This window comes from Penicillium coprophilum, assembly GCF_028826855.1.
Source record: "Penicillium coprophilum strain IBT 35676 chromosome Unknown utg000004l_segment0_segment0, whole genome shotgun sequence".
NCBI lineage: Eukaryota > Fungi > Ascomycota > Eurotiomycetes > Eurotiales > Aspergillaceae > Penicillium > Penicillium coprophilum.
In genome coordinates, this window is record NW_026622723.1 from 3,646,210 (window position 1) to 3,664,596 (window position 18,387).

Consider the following 18,387-nt stretch of genomic DNA (forward strand, 5'->3'; position numbering starts at 1 on the left):
TGTAATCAACATTTGCTTCGATGGACTAGCTGGCTGGCGTACTCTGATACCGAATTTCTTTTTTATTGTCCTGTTTCCATTTCAATTCGTCAAACGTAGTTATTTTACGTGTTCTAATGAATTGTGCATGATGGTTATTCACCAGCCTAAAATCAAATTCTTACGAAGTGTCATGATATCTCCTTTCTCACTCTGCAGATTCAGATTGATTTGCTTGGAAATTTGTACAGCATCTCCTCACATATTAAGCTAGCTCACACTCAATCAGACTCTCCACGCCCTTCTGGGCAGTCCAGATCTTGACTATTTTGAGCCCGACAGACTCGAGCAATGAATGCCATTGGCGTTCAGTGCGCTCGCCGGATCCAATCTCCATCATAATTAAGTCCAGACTGGTGGTTTCCCAGTAGGCCCCCGTGTCCGGAATCACATTTTCATTCACCAAAACCTTGCTATACCCGGGCCGCATGGCGGCTACGGTATTAGCGAGAATCTTGCGACAAAGCTCATCGGGCCAGTCATGAAGGACAGAATGCATATAGTAAGCGCGGGCTCCTATGAGAATAAAAAAAAGTTAGTTACTCTAGCCTTTTTGCAGTGCGCAAGGATACAGGTGGGTCGTCTGTTTCCGTACCTTTGACTGGTTGCTCAGTAAAGAAATCATGACCAGTAACTTCAATAGAGGGGTGCAGGTCCTTAACGGAAACCACGACCTCAGGAAGATCCTGAAGTACCAGACGACCAGGGGCGCCAGGCCATTTCCGACGAAAATCGGATAGATCGTGGCCAAAGCTGCCTCCAACATCAACGAGCAGGACATCATCCTTGCCAATGGTGACACCATCTACAAGCTGCTCTTGGACCGGGTAGAAACCGGGGTCCATCCAGCGAACTCGGCCTTGAGCGTAGACTGACATATGGTTATTAAACTGCTTTGCTGTGATTGGTTCCTTTTGCACATGTCCGAAGAAACCCATGTCTGTTTCATAGCCCATCTGGAACGCTGTATCTGTAGGACATGTGGGGTTTTGGTATTTGTTCTTTTTGAGGAACGCCGGTAGCGCCATGATGCCTTTGGTGAAACGACGAGTCCTGGGATTATCAGTCACGATTCTGAGTATCGAGTTCTGGTTATCAGCCTACATGAGGGGGAATGCATCGCTATATCTCTCAACTGTGAGGACCTTTGATAACCCAGTGGGGCAGTATTCGTTGTAGCCAGTCTCAGTTATTGTTCCCATCGCAGCGAGATGCTTCATCAATCGCCCTATAGAAATTTGTTAGGTGTTGGAGTTTGCTGATATGCAAACAAACCACTAACCGAGCAAAATTGGATCCACGCTGGTTGCATGAGCAAGCTCTGCGACAGTTTTCGGTTTGTCATCTGTGCCAAGGGCAGAGAAGAGGTTTATATCAACGGCCGTCTCTAGGGCTGCATAGCTCGTAGACTAAGCAAATCCAGCAAATGTAAGTCTAAACACTCTTATATCACTTCGAAGAACATTAGATGGCAGTTGCAACACACCTCAGACCAGCAGTGCCGGATGATTGCTTCTCGGGGAGTTTCCAATGCAAAAGTCAATGATCGTGCAGCTTCTAGCAGCTTGGCTCGTGCTTCAGGATCCTGAGCAAGGAGATCATTGCCATGCTTCGCAACCGTTTTAAGGAGACCAGGCACGGTATCTGGCAGGTTTGAGGACAGAGCAAGACGCTCTACATTCGCCGCATCATTGGCTGAGCCATTTGAGATTCCGTTGGAGTACGTCATGATAGACTGAGCTTGCTGCAAGGCATACACATATATCTACGAGGCGAACAGGTGGGATTAAAAGGAACCCCCCACGGCCACAGTATCTAGTGCTACACTAAATTCTAGCTGCTAACATGTCCGGGTAAAGAATAGCCGAACCCCTGACAAGAATACTATATACATATACCTACGCATATTAGTATCATATGTTATCCCACATTAAGCGATCTTGGGTACAATTTGGTTGGTCAGTTTGCTCTATAACTCCGCAATTCATTAAATACATAGCCATTGTCCTAACCGAGAAAATCCTGCGGGATTGACAGCTCCACATGGTGCAAGACCATCACTCATGTCTCCACGAGGGATCTACACACAGGTTCGTGAAAATTCTGGCAGGGAATCGAAGGGGAGATAGCATAATTAGCAGAACAAGGACTAACTTCATGAACTCTGTCCTATCATGTGTAATATAAAATGGGAAGATGTATATAAAGTACAACCTCGCGTCTAATATACGATCGCCAAGGCTGTAGTGCCTGGGGGCCAAAAATCAATCATACCCTGCTTCAAGCCACTTGCGATCTTGAGGCTTGGTGTATCTGCTTTTTTGGGCAGTCCATTGGTCAGATTGTATCATTATGGCCCCCCTGGAAGCGGCACGAAGTAATAGATCTCTTCAAAAATAAATTATTCTCAACTTTGGGGTTTTAATCATGATTACTTACCTACTCCGCAGTTTCTAGTCCTTTTGACGCCATAAGTAAAGGATATTGTCGTGATTCTTCTTTGAGCAACAGAGCAGCCACTGCTCTCGGCATCATGGCAACTGTGAATGCTGAATATATGAGCCAGACAAAGGGTCCGCGCATTCTCGGCGTTTTCTGGGCCTTCTTCAGTGTAAGTGTTGTGATGGTATCCTTGCGACTATATATCCGAGCCCGAATGTTAAGGAACATTGGACTCGATGACTATATTATCGCGGCAGCAATGGTAGGTATCTTCCAATTGATCTTGATCTACGCCAGATACCAATTTTATAGGTCATGGTCACCAGTTATACAATTCTCACCACGGTGAATGTCCTTCTTGGCTACGGGAGCCATACCTCTGTGCTGATGGAACGAGGTGGCATGGACCTGGTCGAGCGCATTCTAGTCATTAATTATGCAGACTTTGCGCTAGGGATCATGTCTTTCACAACACCGAAACTTGCCATCGCCGCTCTCCTGAATCGCATAATGAATCCCAGCCGGTTTCATCGAATCTGGCTGTGGATGTTGACAGCCTCGGTGTTCGTAGCGTCGACCATCTGCATTGTCGTTCTTTTCACCATGTGTGATCCTCCCCGGGCTTTATGGAAGATTCATCTCATTTCTGAAGGGGCAACATGCCGTTCGACCACGATCCTTGTGGGCTATGCAATTTTTACTGGAGGTATGTTGTTGAGTTGCATTTCATTTGCACACAAACAACTAAAGCTTTCCCAGTTCTGTCCGCGGTGGTGGATCTATATCTTGCAATTTACCCCACTGTGGTATTGCTACGCCTTCAAATGACGCTCAAGAAGAAATTGGCCCTTTGTGCAGCTTTGGGTTTGGGTGCCGTGTAAGTAGATTCATATGATTGTCTGGAGTAGGTAGCTGATCCTTCACACAGAGCCTGTGCGATGGCTATCGTTAAGTGCCTACAGCTGCCAGGTTTATATGACACGGCAGACTCGACTTGTGAGTTGTTTTGCATAAAGGGAGAGATTTACCGCTGACTCGAGATGAATAGACGCAACGGCAGATCTTGTCATCTGGACGAGGTATGTTTTCAGTTACTCCTTATACAGAATGTTACAAACCGTTATATCTGACTCGTTTATCAGTGTCGAGTCGAACATCATCATAATAGCCTCCTGCATCCCAACCTTGGGTCCGATATACGAGATGATCCGAGGCAAACGTTCGTGGAGCTCTCACGGGCGATATGACAGCGGCAAGATGCGTACTTACACGGATGGACCCACGAAGAAATCAAACAACACTCGCGAAAACGACGATATCCTAATGACCACGAATATTGAGACTACGAGGAGCGGTAGCCAAGAAAGCATCTTGAACTCGGATCAGCTCCGGAACGATGCCCATGTGGTCGGCAAGATTCATCGCACGGATCAGGTAAAGATCGAGTATGTGGCAAGGCCTCAAGGTGACCACGAACCACGGCCTTCATGGTAGAAGGACGTCACTACTGCCTGTGTCCATTGGGCTCTTAAGTATATTATCTTATATTTTGATTTGCTCAAGGATGCCGTGAAATGTCCGATGTAGTGAAACGCTGTAAGATGCTTCGGATGATGTAAACCTGACGGATCGGGCAAAAGAAAGCCTATCAACAATCCCTAGGTCTCACTCATTCGCCCATTCGAATAAGATATCCTCAGGAACATCACGAACCAAAATATGAACATGTTCCAATGCCCTCACACTTTGGAGGCCAACCCAATTCTTAAACCAGAGCACATGAGACTCAGGGTCTGAGAAATTTCGATGGTCCTTAGCCAAACGGTCCACGAACGTCTTTTGAACAAAATTGTTGATCATCGCACGAGATTCATCGGTCAAATGACCCTCGCTAGACTGTACAGGGATGGGAGTACGGAGCCACACGACAAGATGTGAAATTCCAGGGCTGACGCCATATGGCCAGTCATTGCGGAGGATCTTGTAGTCCTCGGGATCGGCAAAGGGAATCGGGTTCTTGAAGGCGGAAGGGGTCCCGCTGGCAGTGTTTTGCGGTAAATGCCACTTTAATCGCTGCTGGCAAATATAATTCATAATCGTGCCATATTGGGTCTTGGTCTCATGTGTCCAGGCCAGATATCGGCGGAGATCGGAAGGCTTCCGCATGAGTACGCCGAGGTCATTTCGTGCTACGGTACATCCTATGAGGGGGAGTTTCCGGGCAGATTTGTTCGAGGGAACACTTACCGATAATGCTTTTTAGGTCTTCCCAGTCATGGTATACAAACTCCTCATCGGTCATGGCCAGGAGTTTGTGGTCCAATTCCGTTAGATTAAAGGCAGGGACTTCTGGTATTTGAGACATTTTGATTCTGAAAAGAGAGAAAAAGGTGTAGTATCAGTCAATCAGCCCAAGTCCAAGAAGTAAACACACAGAAAGTCGGGGAAATTGTGACCCCAAAAGGTGGGAAAATCCGTTGGGCGGAGCCAACTGGGTCCCCTCATTTCTTTTTATCTTCTCTCACTTCACTTCTCTCCTTTCACCGCGCTTTGTTGGTGATTTACAGTATCCAGTTTTTGTCATAATGAGGTAAATAAATGTTCTTCACCTCTTTGCCCTTATATTAATCCCCGAACAATGACTGATTCCTTCAAGTCTCGCCACTATCGGCATGGGCCTCGCGCCCTCGGCCGTGCTCGTCGCGGGTGTTTACGCCGTGAAGCCTGAGTTTCTCGCCTATGCGATTGCCCTCGCTGTAATGCTGGCTGGTTATTTGGTGTTCAGCACTCGTGCGTTGATCTTCTATCAATCAGAGTGGAGCTGAGTAACTGACCTGACCTTAGTAAACGCGGAGCCTCGCAAGGTCTTGAACCCCACCGAATTCCAGGACTTCGTCCTCAAGGAGAAGAACGAGATCTCTCACAATGTCGCCATCTACCGTTTTGCTCTTCCCCGTCCCACTGATATCCTCGGACTCCCCATCGGTCAACACATCTCTCTTGCCGCTACTATCGCTGGTCAGCCTAAGGAGGTTGTTCGCTCTTACACCCCCATCTCCTCCGACAACGAGGCCGGCTACTTCGACCTGCTCGTCAAGGCTTACCCCCAGGGTAACATCTCCAAGTATCTCACCGAGCTGAAGATCGGCGACAACATGAAGGTCCGCGGCCCCAAGGGCGCCATGGTGTACACCCCCAACATGTGCCGTCACATTGGTATGATCTCCGGTGGTACTGGTATCACCCCTATGCTTCAGGTTATCAAGGCTATCATCCGCAACCGTCCTCGCAACGGTGGCAACGACACCACCAAGGTTGACCTGATCTTCGCCAACGTCAACCCCGAAGACATCTTGCTCAAGGACCAGCTCGAGGCGCTGGAGAAGGAGGACGATGGATTCCGCGTCTACTACGTCCTCAACAACCCGCCCGAGGGCTGGACCGGCGGTGTCGGCTTCGTGACTCCCGATATGATCAAGGTAAGTTTGCCCACTGTGCTCGGATGTGCTCCATCGGTATTAATTAAACTTTCCTATAGGAGCGCCTGCCTGCCCCCGCTGCCGATGTTAAGATCTTCCTCTGTGGCCCCCCCTCCCATGATCAGCGCCATGAAGAAGTCCACCGAGGCTCTTGGATACACCAAGGCGCGCCCCGTCAGCAAGCTGGAGGACCAGGTCTTCTGCTTCTAAGCGATTCGCTGCGAACGAAAAGTTGCTGTTTTAAAGCTTGCCTCTGCCATTCGATTTTCAAATGAATCGGCTATAGAATATTAGCTTGGCCCGGCCGCGAAGCATTTTTGTTTTGATGTCCAATCTCTGCTCGGTTTGGTTAGATATGTGAATATACCCCCAGCCGACAAGGGATCCAAAGATGTCCTTTGGGGCTCGAATGCCTGAAAGATTCTCCTAGCTCTTGTTGATAAGACCTGAATTTTTTTTAATCGACGTTAATAGCCTTGGAACTGTATAATTTTATTTACATATCATCCACTCGGATCTCCCTATGTGTACACTCACGGTTTTGCAATTGTATGTTGCTGAGTTTTGCATCGGTTGAGACTAAGTTGTCGGTAAGTTCTATCAATCTGCGAAGTATCTATGTACCTAGGACCATACGAATGGGAAAGAGGACAAGAGATTTAGAAGAGGTGCAGAAGAAGAAGAAGAAGAAGAAGAAGAAGAAGAGGGGGGGTCTATACTCCGGGGATGTCGCGCCTTCCAAAAGAGGTTCAATTCCCTCGGCCTACTATACAGGAAGGAACGACAAAGGTTATACGGATTCCTATGATCGATGTTGTGCTGAAAAGTGAAGGTGAAGTTGGAGGGGGAATAATACGACAGTCGCAATGAAAGCGAACTCAATTCTGAGCCCGAGTACGATTCTGCTTATTGAATTGGGACATCTTCATCCACCCTTCTGGGTGACCATTGTGGCCAAGGGGCATCTGAGATGTCTCAGGTTCTTCTTCGTATCTGGAAAGGGAATCGGATCCCTCTTCGTCCACGGTACCAGCCGTCATTGCCGCACCTTTGTGCGATGAAATCGAGATGGTGGTTGTGACGATTGGTCCATCGGTCAGGTGTCCTCGCGTCGTTGGGGTGGACTGGCCGTAGCCGTCATACTTGTATTGTGGTTGGCTTCGATCGCTTGTGTATTTGATGAATTGATTGGTTAGAGGTCGAAATAGGGGCCAGACTGGTGGGATGGACATGGTGATGAGGACGAGCCATTCTTCGACTTCACCCCAGCAAAAGAGGATGCCCATGCCATCTATGACGGTTGTTAGAGAAATGTTCGGTGTAAATGTGAAACAGGGTATGAAGTGCTTTACAGGAAGAATCATCGCTCATAATGAACTTGGCTGCCCATGTTCTGACAATTGCAGCGGCGCCGGCAAAGATACCGCATCCCATGAGGAAACTCAATCCCCATTTCAACTTCCGGTCCATGCGCAAAGGGACCAGCATGGTTATGGGAATAATGGCAAGATAGAAATCAGAAAGCGCAGCTACCGCACCGACAAAGTAGGTATAATATACACTCCTGGTGTGATTACACTGGTTCTGGTGAAGAGGATCCCAGAGCGCACTCGGGGGACTGCATTGGAACCAGGCCATAAGGATTTGAGGAATGTTGAGAATAATATTCAAAACCGCGACGACGATGAGACTGCGCCGTATTTTGGGGTCTATCAATAAGCTCACTGTCAGCTAAATAACATAGACGGAAGAGTCGGAAGATTGCATACTGCTCTGCGAGTTCAATTCGATCAGGAATGCAGCAACTGCTACTTTTCCCACTGGAATTGCCATATTAAAGAAGAAGACTGTGATCCATGTAAATAGAAGATAATTGTGTAGCTCGCCCACTTTCTGCACAATTGAAATATGATTTCCCAGGCCATGGAGAATGGAAATAATAGCGAAAATTTGGGTCACTGTTGTTAACGACTATTTCAAGATCAAGTGAGTTAGTATTTCCTATTTCCTTCAAGAAATTTAAAATGCAATGTCCCTACCCAAGCAGCCAGGGCCCATATCAGTGAAGTAGTTCCAAATTTGTTCATCCGGATGCGAACGTAAACACGCAACGCCGTGAAGATAGTCGCAATCGCGCCCAAAGCAATACCGAGGCGAAGATCGCTGGGGCCACGACCACCGTAGGCCGGGAAACTACCATGAAGGCCCATGCTAGAAGGTGTGACTCAATTGAGCGAAGAGAGAACTGGTATCATCCATTTTTGAGACCGTGCGGCCAGGAAATTGAGCACCCACACAACTTATATGTAGATGAGACACTCATCGCCATCAGACCCGCAGCTGGAAATGCAGGCCTTGGTGTCGTACGACTTGACAGCATGGTAGTGGAGTATGATGGGCGTGCAATAGGAACAAACAGGATTAATTGGTGATATCTAGAAGGCCCAGTTCGATTGAGTGGAGCGGAACCATCGAAACACTCCAGATGTCAAAAGGTGTGGATGTCAGAACCTTTGGTTCGCGACTCCACCAAATTTGTCTGATACACTGCTTTGTCCAGTCAGATTCCAATATCTCCGGTCAATAAAAAGAACAGTGTCAATTTCTGTCTCTAGTGGGTATTTCCCAGGATTGTAGATTCTAGTCCATCAGAACATATAAGTAGTGTCCTATATAACCATCTGTCAGCTAGTTGTTAAGATTGCAGTCCAGGATAGATGGATATCTTTAATTTCTACCTCTTGCTAAGTCGCAAAGAAATGATCATGCTATGTCGAATTTGCTATAGTTACAGTGTAGCTCACGGTTAGATCTATAATTTTATTAGCTGATCAGGGTACTAACCTAATCTAAATTAAGATACAATACTCGGTAATGAGTTCCGATATACTTCTAGTTCCGCTCCTAAGCGAAGCAAACTGTTTCATACGATAATAATTGTTAGCAAATATAAGGCCTAGTCATTTCTTCAACCACGTAATCTTCTCCACCTTGTCTGCTGTGGATCTGTGGTGGAGACGTAAGATGTATCTCCCACGTCTTGTTTTTTGCCAGGGACATAATCAATCTCGCGTGGACTTAGCAGATATTTTCAGTAAAGGATATATAAAACATAGGCAATTTTGGAGCTGCGACTCTTCCTGCAATTATCACACACCTGAACACCGGGTTGAAGGATGTCACGAACTAAGACGTCACAACTCCTTGTATTGCATATCACATATGGCGACATACCATCTTTAACAACTTTAGTAGGCCATGTCTTGCGCACTATACCCACAAATATAGTCTCAAATTGTTACTATCTAACCTTTTTGTTAACGGGGGGTGCCTCCCCAGGTGATGCTGCCCGCTACAGTGGATCTATTGAAAAATGACTCTTTACCTACAAATACTGAGAAGGCTACTAAAGCTCTGAATTTGAAAGCTTTGAATTGGCACTAGTCACATTATCAAGTCAAACTCAAGGGCATAGAGATTGTATACATATTCCAGTCAGCCGATCAAAACACTAAGGGTCCGAAAAAGAATCAGAAGAAGGATCAGAGGAAGGATCTGACGAAGGATCAGACGAAGGATCCGAAGAGGAATCCACAGAAGGATCTTTAGAATGATTTGAAGAAGAATCCGAAGAAGAGTCCGTGGAATTGTTCGAAGAAGGCTCTGGGATCCACCACTCCGGATGCAGTATCAGATCGCAGACATTACCCCTACAGCATTCCTTACCATCATAAAATGGCTTCCGATCAAATAGCAACTCACGGTTAATAGTTGCGTTCCCATTCAGAATTTGAACTCTGTACCACTCCGCCAGTTGTAAAGCATCAGCAGCAGCCCCGTCTTTGCTCTCATGCATCTTGGAGACTGGTATCGAGATACACCATCGAGATCGTCGATCCCAGGGTTCAGAAGTAAGATCGAATTTCTTCTCCCGGATACGTTCCATGATATAACAAATTAGCGCCCCATCAGTCCGAAGGTAAAAATATTCTTTGACAGTAAAAGACAGATTCACCCATTGGTTCTCAGGGCTCTCATCCACACCTGAGCCGTGGTGGATGGTAATGTAATATGACATACTGATTCGCTCCCAAAGTTTGTTATCTTGCTAGGGCTGCTCTCAAGATGGCGACAGATGTGGAAGGAAATTCTATCCACTTCTTCAGTCCACTTCTTCAGTCGCGGGATAATGCCGACTTGCCGATGAATTGGATGGTGGGAATTGAAGCCCAATAAATACATGGCACTGGCCGACTATATTGTAATTGAACTTATGGCATACAACCATACTAGTCTGGGGCCTTTGGTGAAAACAAAGCCATTGTGTTCGATTCCATTGTCAAGTTTTTGATAAATATGAATCAGGAGACAAAGCTTTGACATTATTTTCTATGTTCATTGTTTGTTTGTATTTCCGACAAGCCTTGTCATGTCTGGAGGCCCTGCTTTTTTGCATCACTGATTTTAGAACTTGTAGGTAATCAAAGCCAGCAAAGCCCACTCAAACAAACAGAGCGGATAGGCTCAGACTCTGAGCCTCAGAGTCATTACAGCTCCTTCGAATACCTAGTGGTACCGGAGTTAGCATATAACGACGAATAGGGGAAATCCGAAGGACAAAAGAGCTTGGTTGATTAATGGGGATATTGGAGAAGAGCGAGTGAAACTGTATCGGCATGATGAATCTACCTGTTACCATGGAGCTTCTGATATGGTTCATGGGGACAAAGGGGGGACTGAGCTACTACAAGCAACCAAATAAGACATTTCTGCCTGAGTGTAACAAGAGGTCAGAGTTGGCAAATAGAACTACCAAGATCTCGGACATGACAAACGGGTCAAATCAGATCATACCAGGAGTAAATTGAAACTGAATATATTTCTGAAACGAAGGAGAATCGATGCGGAGTTGACTGGTGGGATCTGCAGCCCTTGAGCTGTTTGACGCTTACTTTCAACTCTAAAAACTGCCATTATCACATGAGCTATGTAATATGAGCCATCTAGCTATGAGCCACTCCGTGTCAAGTTCACAAGTCCCAGGGCTGTATAGCCACGTGATCTTGCTCGTGAACCTTGCCCAGGTGGAACACCTTAGATAACGATAAGATAGCGATAGCATGGTTCACCGCCTTGAGTGGTAGATTCCATAGCCACGTGATTCACCGCCCTGTTCCAGTCTGAGTCAAAAGGCAAGAGCGAAAAAGAAAAGAAAAAGAAAAAAAAAAAAAAGAAACCCGAGAGATTTCCCCCTCTTTATGGGTCATTGTCTAAGCGGGGCCCGGCGATTCACAGCCATTTTTTCTCCGTTGCGCTGCCCCTCTAAACCTTCGACTTTTCCGACTTTGATACGCGCATTCGGTCAACGAGGATTCTCAATCATGTCCACGGCTTCTCTTCCCGCCTCCGTTGAGGCTCTCTCGCTCCAATCGACGGCGCAGACATCTCAGTTCCCAGGATGCTTCCCGACACTGAACCCGATGGATATTTACCGCGAGCATATCGCGGAGGAGTTGGGCAAAGCTGCCGGTATCGATGCTCAGAAGATCTACCCGCGCATTGTCTGGACCAGTACTTTGGACAAGGGTGACCTTTCATTGCCGGTAAGTGGCGGCACACTCCAAGCGCAATTCAATTCGCATGTTTCGCATGATCAGGAGCCCTTAGACTAACAATGTCTTGTTGCATGCAATTAGGTGGCTTCGCTTCAAATTAAGCAAAATCCCGTGGAGCTTGCCAAGGATCTTGTCTCCAAGTTTCCCGCCTCCGACCTTATTCACCCCCCGACTCAGCTTGGTGCTCATATTCAGTTCTTCTGCAAACGCCAGCCATTGACCAGCAATGTCCTTGGCCGTATCCTGAAGGAGAAGGCCGCCTATGGAACAAACGGCAACCAGGGTCAAAAGGACCCCTCCGACCCCTCCAAGGGCCAGAAGAAGATCATTATCGAGTTCTCGTCGCCCAACATCGCCAAGCCCTTCCACGCTGGTCATCTCCGAAGTACCATCATCGGTGGTTTCCTCGCCAATATCTACACTGTCATGGGATGGAATGTCATCAAGATGAACTACCTCGGTGACTGGGGCAAGCAGTATGGTCTGCTGGCCAACGGCTTCAAGGACTACGGCAATGAGGAAGCTCTTATCAGGGATCCCATCAACCACTTGTTCGATGTCTATGTCAAGGTCAACCGTCAGGTCAGTGAACAGGATGGACCTATCAAGGAACTGAAGGAACAGATCAAGACCAAGAAGGAGAAGAACGAGGATGTTGCTGAGCTCGAAGCACAGCTTGCCAAGCTTGTGGACGTGAGCGAGGACGAGAAGGCCCGTCGCTACTTCAAGAGCATGGAGGACGGCGATCCGGAGGCTCTTGCCCTCTGGCGCAAGTTCCGTGATCTCAGTATTGAGAAGTACAAGCAGACCTATGCCCGTCTCAACATTGACTTTGATGTTTACTCCGGTGAATCTCAAATCAAGTCCGAGAGCATGAGCGATGCCTACAAGCGTATGGAGGAGGCAGGTGTCTCAGAGAAGTCCGAGGGTGCGGTTATTGTGGATTTCACCAAGCACGGTGCCAAGAAGCTGGGCAAGGCTATCATCATCCGCAAGGATGGCACTCCTCTCTACCTGACCCGCGATATCGGTGCCATCACTGAGCGTGATAATGAGTACCACTTCGACAAGATGATCTACGTTGTTGCCGCTCAGCAGGATCTCCACCTAGCTCAGCTCTTCAAGGTCACTGAACTTATGGGCCACAAGGACTTGGCCTCCCGTTGCCAGCACATCAACTTTGGTATGGTCCGTGGTATGAGTACTCGTAAGGGTACCGTCAAGTTCTTGGATGACATCTTGCGTGACGTTGGTGACAAGATGCACGAAGTCATGAAGAAGAACGAAGTCAAGTATTCACAGGTCGAGGATCCCGAGAAGACTGCCGATATTCTGGGTATCACATCCGTTATGGTGCAAGACATGACTGGCAAGCGGTATGTACCATTTTCTTGTTTTTGTTCTTGTTTACTTTTTTTTTTTTTTTTTGCTTTTTTGCTTTTTTGCTTTTTTCCCCTCCTGCCTACTCTCGTCTATTCATTTACTAATTGTATGTTTTCTCTTAGCGTTAACGGCTACGACTTCAACTTGGATGCCATGACCTCCTTTGAGGGTGACACCGGCCCGTACCTGCAGTACGCTCACGCTCGCCTGTGCTCCATGGCCCGCAAGTCTGAGTTGAATGTTGACGAGCTGGTCAATGCCAACTTCGATCTTTTGACCGAGCAGCATGCTGTCGACCTGGCCCGCCTGCTGGCGCAATGGCCCGATGTACTCCTGCAAACCGCCAAGACTCTTGAGCCCATCACTGTTCTCAGCTATCTGTTCCGCATGACACACATGTTGAGCTCTAGCTACGATGTGCTCAAGGTGATTGGTAGCGAGCCCGATGTCAAGCAGGCACGTATGGCCCTGTATGCGTCGGCCCGCCAAGTGCTCAACAACGGCATGCGGGTTCTTGGTCTGAGCCCTGTTGAGCGGTTAGTTTTCCCCACCCTTGCTGAAAAAGCAATTATTGACTCCTCGTTTCCAGGATGTAATTTCGGCTTATTTGCCCGATTTTCCTCACTTTGCTGTGTGGTGTTTTCCCACAGTATTTCTCAAAGACTAGTGTCTCTAGTACACCTTGATTTTAATTTAGTTGCATTGGGCGCCAAGAGCGGGACAAATAAAAATGGCATTGTATGCTTCTTCCTTTATCAAATCATTCCTAGATTTTTTCACCTACTTTTCCTTTTCTCTCTCTTTGCTTTTTTTGAATGCTGTACTCCGTATTGTTAGGGTAAAAAGAGGAGAAGATCCCCGAGCTCGATGTTACTCGTTCACACGTGCACACATGCACACAACGAACTCATACCACGTACCCCACATGTCCAGAGGGCCATTGAAATTGAAATTTTCTCTATTCTTGTAGGCTTATAGATTTTCTTGAAGCCCGGCGTCTCGGGGGATCGGGGACCATAGAGCTCCGGGGAACTTCCAGGGTTATGTCAGCCCGGACTTCTTATGTCAGCTCGGGCTCGAGCCCTCACTATATTGTATGGGTTCCAGGGTTGAGCCTTACATTCAGCCTAAGCCGGGGACCACCTCGGACAAAGTGATTGTCTCGACCCTAGACAGGGATTTATAAGTCCGTGGGTCTAGGTGCATGTAGTATGGGTATGTTTAAAATTATAAAACGTGAGCCCCCGAACCTTGAGCTGGGTTGGATTATAATTCTCTCGTATCTGCCGTAAACCCAGTTACAATATATTGCAGCATGGGCGATCCCTCACCCTTGAGTGCGTCCAGTACCCCTGACCTGGAGCAGAATGACAGCGGACACTTCTTGATGAACGAGACTGTTCGGAACTTCTCTTGGCAAGGTCTAACGGTCACCGTCAAGGATCGTGAAACAAAGAGATCCCGCGATCTGCTGAATGATATTAGTGGTGATGTGAAACATGGTTCGTATCCTGGTCCATACTTTATATCAAGGGTATCCTACTGACGCTGGTTATGCAGGCGAGCTCGTTGCCTTAATGGGCCCATCAGGCTGTGGCAAAACCACACTCCTGAACGTACTTGCTCGACGTGCAGCGTCAGCTGGTGCAAAGGTTCTCGGGGAGACCTATGTAAATGATGCTGAAGTAGACTCACGCACTTTCCAGCGAGTGACCTCGTACGTCGAGCAGGAAGATGTGTTGATCGGGTCGTTAACGGTGCATGAGACACTGAAGTTCGCGGCGGATCTTTCGTTGCCGAGGTATGTCAAGTCTAAATAACAACCATTCAATATTGTCTACAGATTCTGACGCTTACTACTTCTATCAAAAAGCTCTGTATCGAAACGCCAGCGCATGGATCGAATCCGGACACTTTTGGAGGCATTTGGTATCCAGAACCAGGCGAACACGTTGGTTGGCACCCCGATCCGGAAGGGCATCAGTGGTGGTCAGAAGCGACGTGTGAGCGTGGCTAGCCAGCTCATCACTAATCCAAGAATTTTGTTCTTGGATGAACCTACAAGCGGTCTGGACTCGACCGCCAGTTTTGAGGTTATGTCATATGCAAAGCAGCTCGCGCAGGCCAATAATGTACGTGCATATCATATATGTACCCTGCTTTTACTAACGTCTTTTTTTTTCATTATAGCTTCTAATCATTGCAAGTATCCATCAACCATCGACCACCACGTTTCAACTCTTCGATAAGCTGTTACTCCTTTCGGCAGGAAAAACATGCTATTTCGGTGCAATCTCAGCTTTGGAGAGCTACTTCAGCGGCATTGGCTATCCGATTCCAGCGAATACCAACCCTGCTGAATTTCTCTTGGAGACTGTGAGTTCCGATTTTGACAATTCGAAGGGCTCGGCGGAGGAGCGACTCGAGGCCATACAGACTGCCTGGGCAAACTCGAATGAGGCAAAATCAGGATCAAGAAAAGTGTCTGAGCGTGTACGTTCGGCAGAGAAGCCTGTCAACGAAGACTCCATGACAGGCACGGATCGAGCGGGAACGGCTTCTATTACTGTGGCTCTGCTGCATCGCTCATTTGTGAAGTCTTACCGCGATGTCATTGCTTACGGAATCCGGATCGTGATGTATCTTGGTACGAATTATCCTCTCCCTTTCAAAATTTACCGGTGCTAATGTGGCACAGGATTGGCGATCATGATGGGTACAGTGTGGCTACGCCTTCATCCATCCCAAGAGTCTATACAGCCATTGATCAACGGCATTGTGAGTTTACACCTACTTGGAATCAAAAGAATACCCATACTGACATGAAATATAGTTCTTTGGCTCCGCGTTCATGTCTTTCATGGCGGTAGCATACGTCCCCGCGTTTCTCGAAGACCGGGCAATCTTTTCCAAAGAGCGAGCCAACGGACTGTATGGTGTGACACCGTTCATGATCTCAAACTTCATCATTGGTCTTCCCTACCTCTGTATGTATTCGTCCCTTCCTGCCACATGGCCGTATTCTAATGTCTCCAGTCTTGATATCTCTCCTCTTCTCAATTGTCTCATACTGGCTTTCCAATTTCCAACCAACAGCTGAAGCCTTCTTCACCTGGGTGATGTGGATATTCCTTGACCTTGTGGCGGCCGAATCCCTAGTGGTTCTCGTGACATCGGTATTCCCAAACTTTGTGATTGCCTTGGCGCTTGTCGCATTCGCAAATGGACTTTGGATGAGTGTCGGAGGGTTTATGGTCACGCAGACAATCCTCAATCCGTTTTGGAAATATGTGTTTCACTACATCGATTACCAGGTATGCTGATACACCGCTATCCGATTTTTGATTTTCTTGCCCGAATGATCACTAACTCACTTGTTATTTGGAATAGGCTTATGTCTTCCAGGGTATGATGGTTAATGAGTTCTCCAAGCGGACTTACTCGTGTGGCGCCGGTTGTCGGTGCATGTGGTCTACTGATCTGGAGGATCAGTGCCTCATTCGGGGCACTGGGGTTCTAGAATCGTATGGTTACTCCACTGGTCTGACGGGGAAGTGGGTTGGAATTCTTCTGGGCATCATTGCGGGATATCGAATCCTTGGATGGATTGCTCTCTACCTGCGCAGGAACTAGGAGGCCGAGATCAGTCGAGCCGAATCGTTGGAGACGACTTGGGGATGATTTGGGTTTGATTTGGCTATTGGTGCAGACTAGAAGGGGAGCTTATACGCATCTTTGTGAACATACATCAGGCTAGGTGGACATAATTGATAGAAAAGCATTTGTTTTGAAAACCACCTTTGCATCCACATGAGCACGGGTTGGGGAGCTTCATTCGGAAAGACAGCCACCTACTCCCCGATACCCTGAAGAGACGCCACACTCAATAAAGTACCCTGTTGTAGATTGCGTAACACCTCAGTAGCAGGCTGGGCTTGAGTCTTAGCCACGGGAACACCTGACCTACATGATTATTGTCTTTCGTACGACATCAGACAATGCTAATCATCCATTTACATGCCAAGGCCTATCTATGGAAAAGGCTATCTAGAGCTGACGAATGATGTCCCATACAAAGAAGATTGGGGTGAGGCGATCAACATGCAAGTCATATATACCGATGTACCATGTACCCCGTACACGAAACTTCTAAAATGTTTCTGTCCCCTATCTTCACCCACTCAACCCCCGATAGAAGTCTCTCGAGCCGAGCGATGAATAGAGTTGGATTGATTTCCCCTCATCTTCATCCCCAGATTACCAATTATCGGTACTTGCAAAAGAGCGGTGAACATCTCGCCTCGAGGAGCTGATGCCATCTCGCATAGTGAAGTAAGGGGGTGGCTCCCTTGACCCTGTTTTATCTCCCCGATGTAAATCCAAAAATGACTGGCGACAGACATCAACGTTATTGCACCATGAAAAGGATATGCGAGCAAAGCTTGTTGGCTATCTTGCCATGCAATTCAATTTTAGTTATTTCCCGGTGTGCACGGCGTTTGTAGCACTCCCGGGGTTGATATGAAGACATGTTATATTGTAGTCATGACTATCAACGGTGTCACTGTAAACAGAAGTAGAAGAAATACCGGAGCCGCATGGAGATCCTTGGTTATATTTGGAGCGGAGCCCTTTTCCTGGGTTGACTTTTCAGCCTCCTAGCCTGAAGATATCCACTCCGGCCCAAAATAACATTTTGACTAGATTAGAATACCAAGGACTAGGATGTTTTGGCGGTTATCGGCGTTGTATAGTTTGAAGTGGTCATTGCGATTCCGTAGTTCGAACAGTGCCATTGTTACACGTGCAGAATGAAAACTCTGCGAACCTCTTGATCTAAAGACGCAAGGGATATGAAGGAATCCACAATGACAATGATAGACCGTCCGTGCTGCATGTCATACCGATCTAGCCATTTCTGCCTCCCGAGAGAAGGTTCCGGCAATTTAGTTCACCACTAGTACAATCTAGTGTCTCTGTGTATGGAGTACAATATACTTTAAAACTTGTACAAGTACATATTGCGAGGGCACATTGTCATAGGTTTTCTCCCAATGTGAGTCACAATGGGAAATATGCAGGCGGAGAAGAGACAACGTCCAAAGATATCCTGCCACATGGACGAGGGGGCTCTGACGACGAATACCATGCAGTGCTCAGTCCCTCCTCTGCTTCTAGTGTCGTTTGACATTTGTGGTTTCTATGGTAAAAGTCAACCTGACTCACTCCACAGTGGCGATTCTGCCCTTGGTTATCAAGACAAACAGGCATCTGCCTTTGATACATACAGGTGTGTGCCTACATCGTACATACTACGAGTGTGAGTACGGATTACGAAGAAGGAAGAGTCACCTTAGTGGTGAGTTGCAGCCTTTGCAGGGTGCCATCCCCACCGTCTTTTTCCCGTGTCCCGGATACATTGTCATTGT

The 18,387-nt window shown here is 47.3% G+C and overlaps 7 protein-coding genes across 7 annotated transcripts; 3 read left to right on the forward strand and 4 right to left on the reverse strand.

Annotated features, from left to right (window-relative positions):
• Positions 1–244: 244 nt before the first annotated feature.
• Positions 245–1,768, reverse strand: N7500_005828 (Winged helix-turn-helix transcription repressor DNA-binding; the record flags this gene model as incomplete). Its single annotated transcript, XM_056676972.1, has 5 exons — positions 245–555; positions 635–1,092; positions 1,144–1,267; positions 1,322–1,448; positions 1,526–1,768. The coding sequence occupies 5 exons, from the start codon at positions 1,766–1,768 to the stop codon at positions 245–247; spliced, it is 1,263 nt and encodes a 420-aa protein (XP_056531972.1).
• An 804-nt stretch (positions 1,769–2,572) lies between these two features.
• On the forward strand, positions 2,573–3,975 carry N7500_005829 (uncharacterized protein; the record flags this gene model as incomplete). The annotated part of the gene is made up of 6 exons (XM_056676973.1): positions 2,573–2,650; positions 2,794–3,187; positions 3,241–3,358; positions 3,410–3,477; positions 3,530–3,560; positions 3,624–3,975. 6 exons carry the CDS (start codon positions 2,573–2,575, stop codon positions 3,973–3,975), a joined length of 1,041 nt encoding a protein of 346 aa, XP_056531973.1.
• Positions 3,976–4,146: 171 nt separating this feature from the next.
• N7500_005830 (GIG1 family protein) lies at positions 4,147–4,846 on the reverse strand (the record flags this gene model as incomplete). Its single annotated transcript, XM_056676974.1, has 2 exons — positions 4,147–4,670; positions 4,729–4,846. The coding sequence occupies 2 exons, from the start codon at positions 4,844–4,846 to the stop codon at positions 4,147–4,149; spliced, it is 642 nt and encodes a 213-aa protein (XP_056531974.1).
• A 307-nt stretch (positions 4,847–5,153) lies between these two features.
• On the forward strand, positions 5,154–6,235 carry N7500_005831 (cytochrome b5 reductase family protein; the record flags this gene model as incomplete). Its single annotated transcript, XM_056676975.1, has 3 exons — positions 5,154–5,271; positions 5,326–5,960; positions 6,020–6,235. 3 exons carry the CDS (start codon positions 5,154–5,156, stop codon positions 6,233–6,235), a joined length of 969 nt encoding a protein of 322 aa, XP_056531975.1.
• A 603-nt stretch (positions 6,236–6,838) lies between these two features.
• On the reverse strand, positions 6,839–8,170 carry N7500_005832 (uncharacterized protein; the record flags this gene model as incomplete). The annotated part of the gene is made up of 4 exons (XM_056676976.1): positions 6,839–7,251; positions 7,313–7,669; positions 7,730–7,931; positions 8,000–8,170. The coding sequence occupies 4 exons, from the start codon at positions 8,168–8,170 to the stop codon at positions 6,839–6,841; spliced, it is 1,143 nt and encodes a 380-aa protein (XP_056531976.1).
• Positions 8,171–9,471: 1,301 nt separating this feature from the next.
• N7500_005833 (uncharacterized protein) lies at positions 9,472–10,038 on the reverse strand (the record flags this gene model as incomplete). The annotated part of the gene is made up of 1 exon (XM_056676977.1): positions 9,472–10,038. The coding sequence occupies one exon, from the start codon at positions 10,036–10,038 to the stop codon at positions 9,472–9,474; it is 567 nt and encodes a 188-aa protein (XP_056531977.1).
• A 1,303-nt stretch (positions 10,039–11,341) lies between these two features.
• Positions 11,342–16,591, forward strand: N7500_005834 (arginine--tRNA ligase; the record flags this gene model as incomplete). The annotated part of the gene is made up of 10 exons (XM_056676978.1): positions 11,342–11,563; positions 11,657–12,951; positions 13,081–13,550; positions 14,519–14,759; positions 14,832–15,090; positions 15,149–15,605; positions 15,657–15,736; positions 15,792–15,945; positions 15,995–16,272; positions 16,349–16,591. 10 exons carry the CDS (start codon positions 11,342–11,344, stop codon positions 16,589–16,591), a joined length of 3,699 nt encoding a protein of 1,232 aa, XP_056531978.1.
• Positions 16,592–18,387: the final 1,796 nt, after the last annotated feature.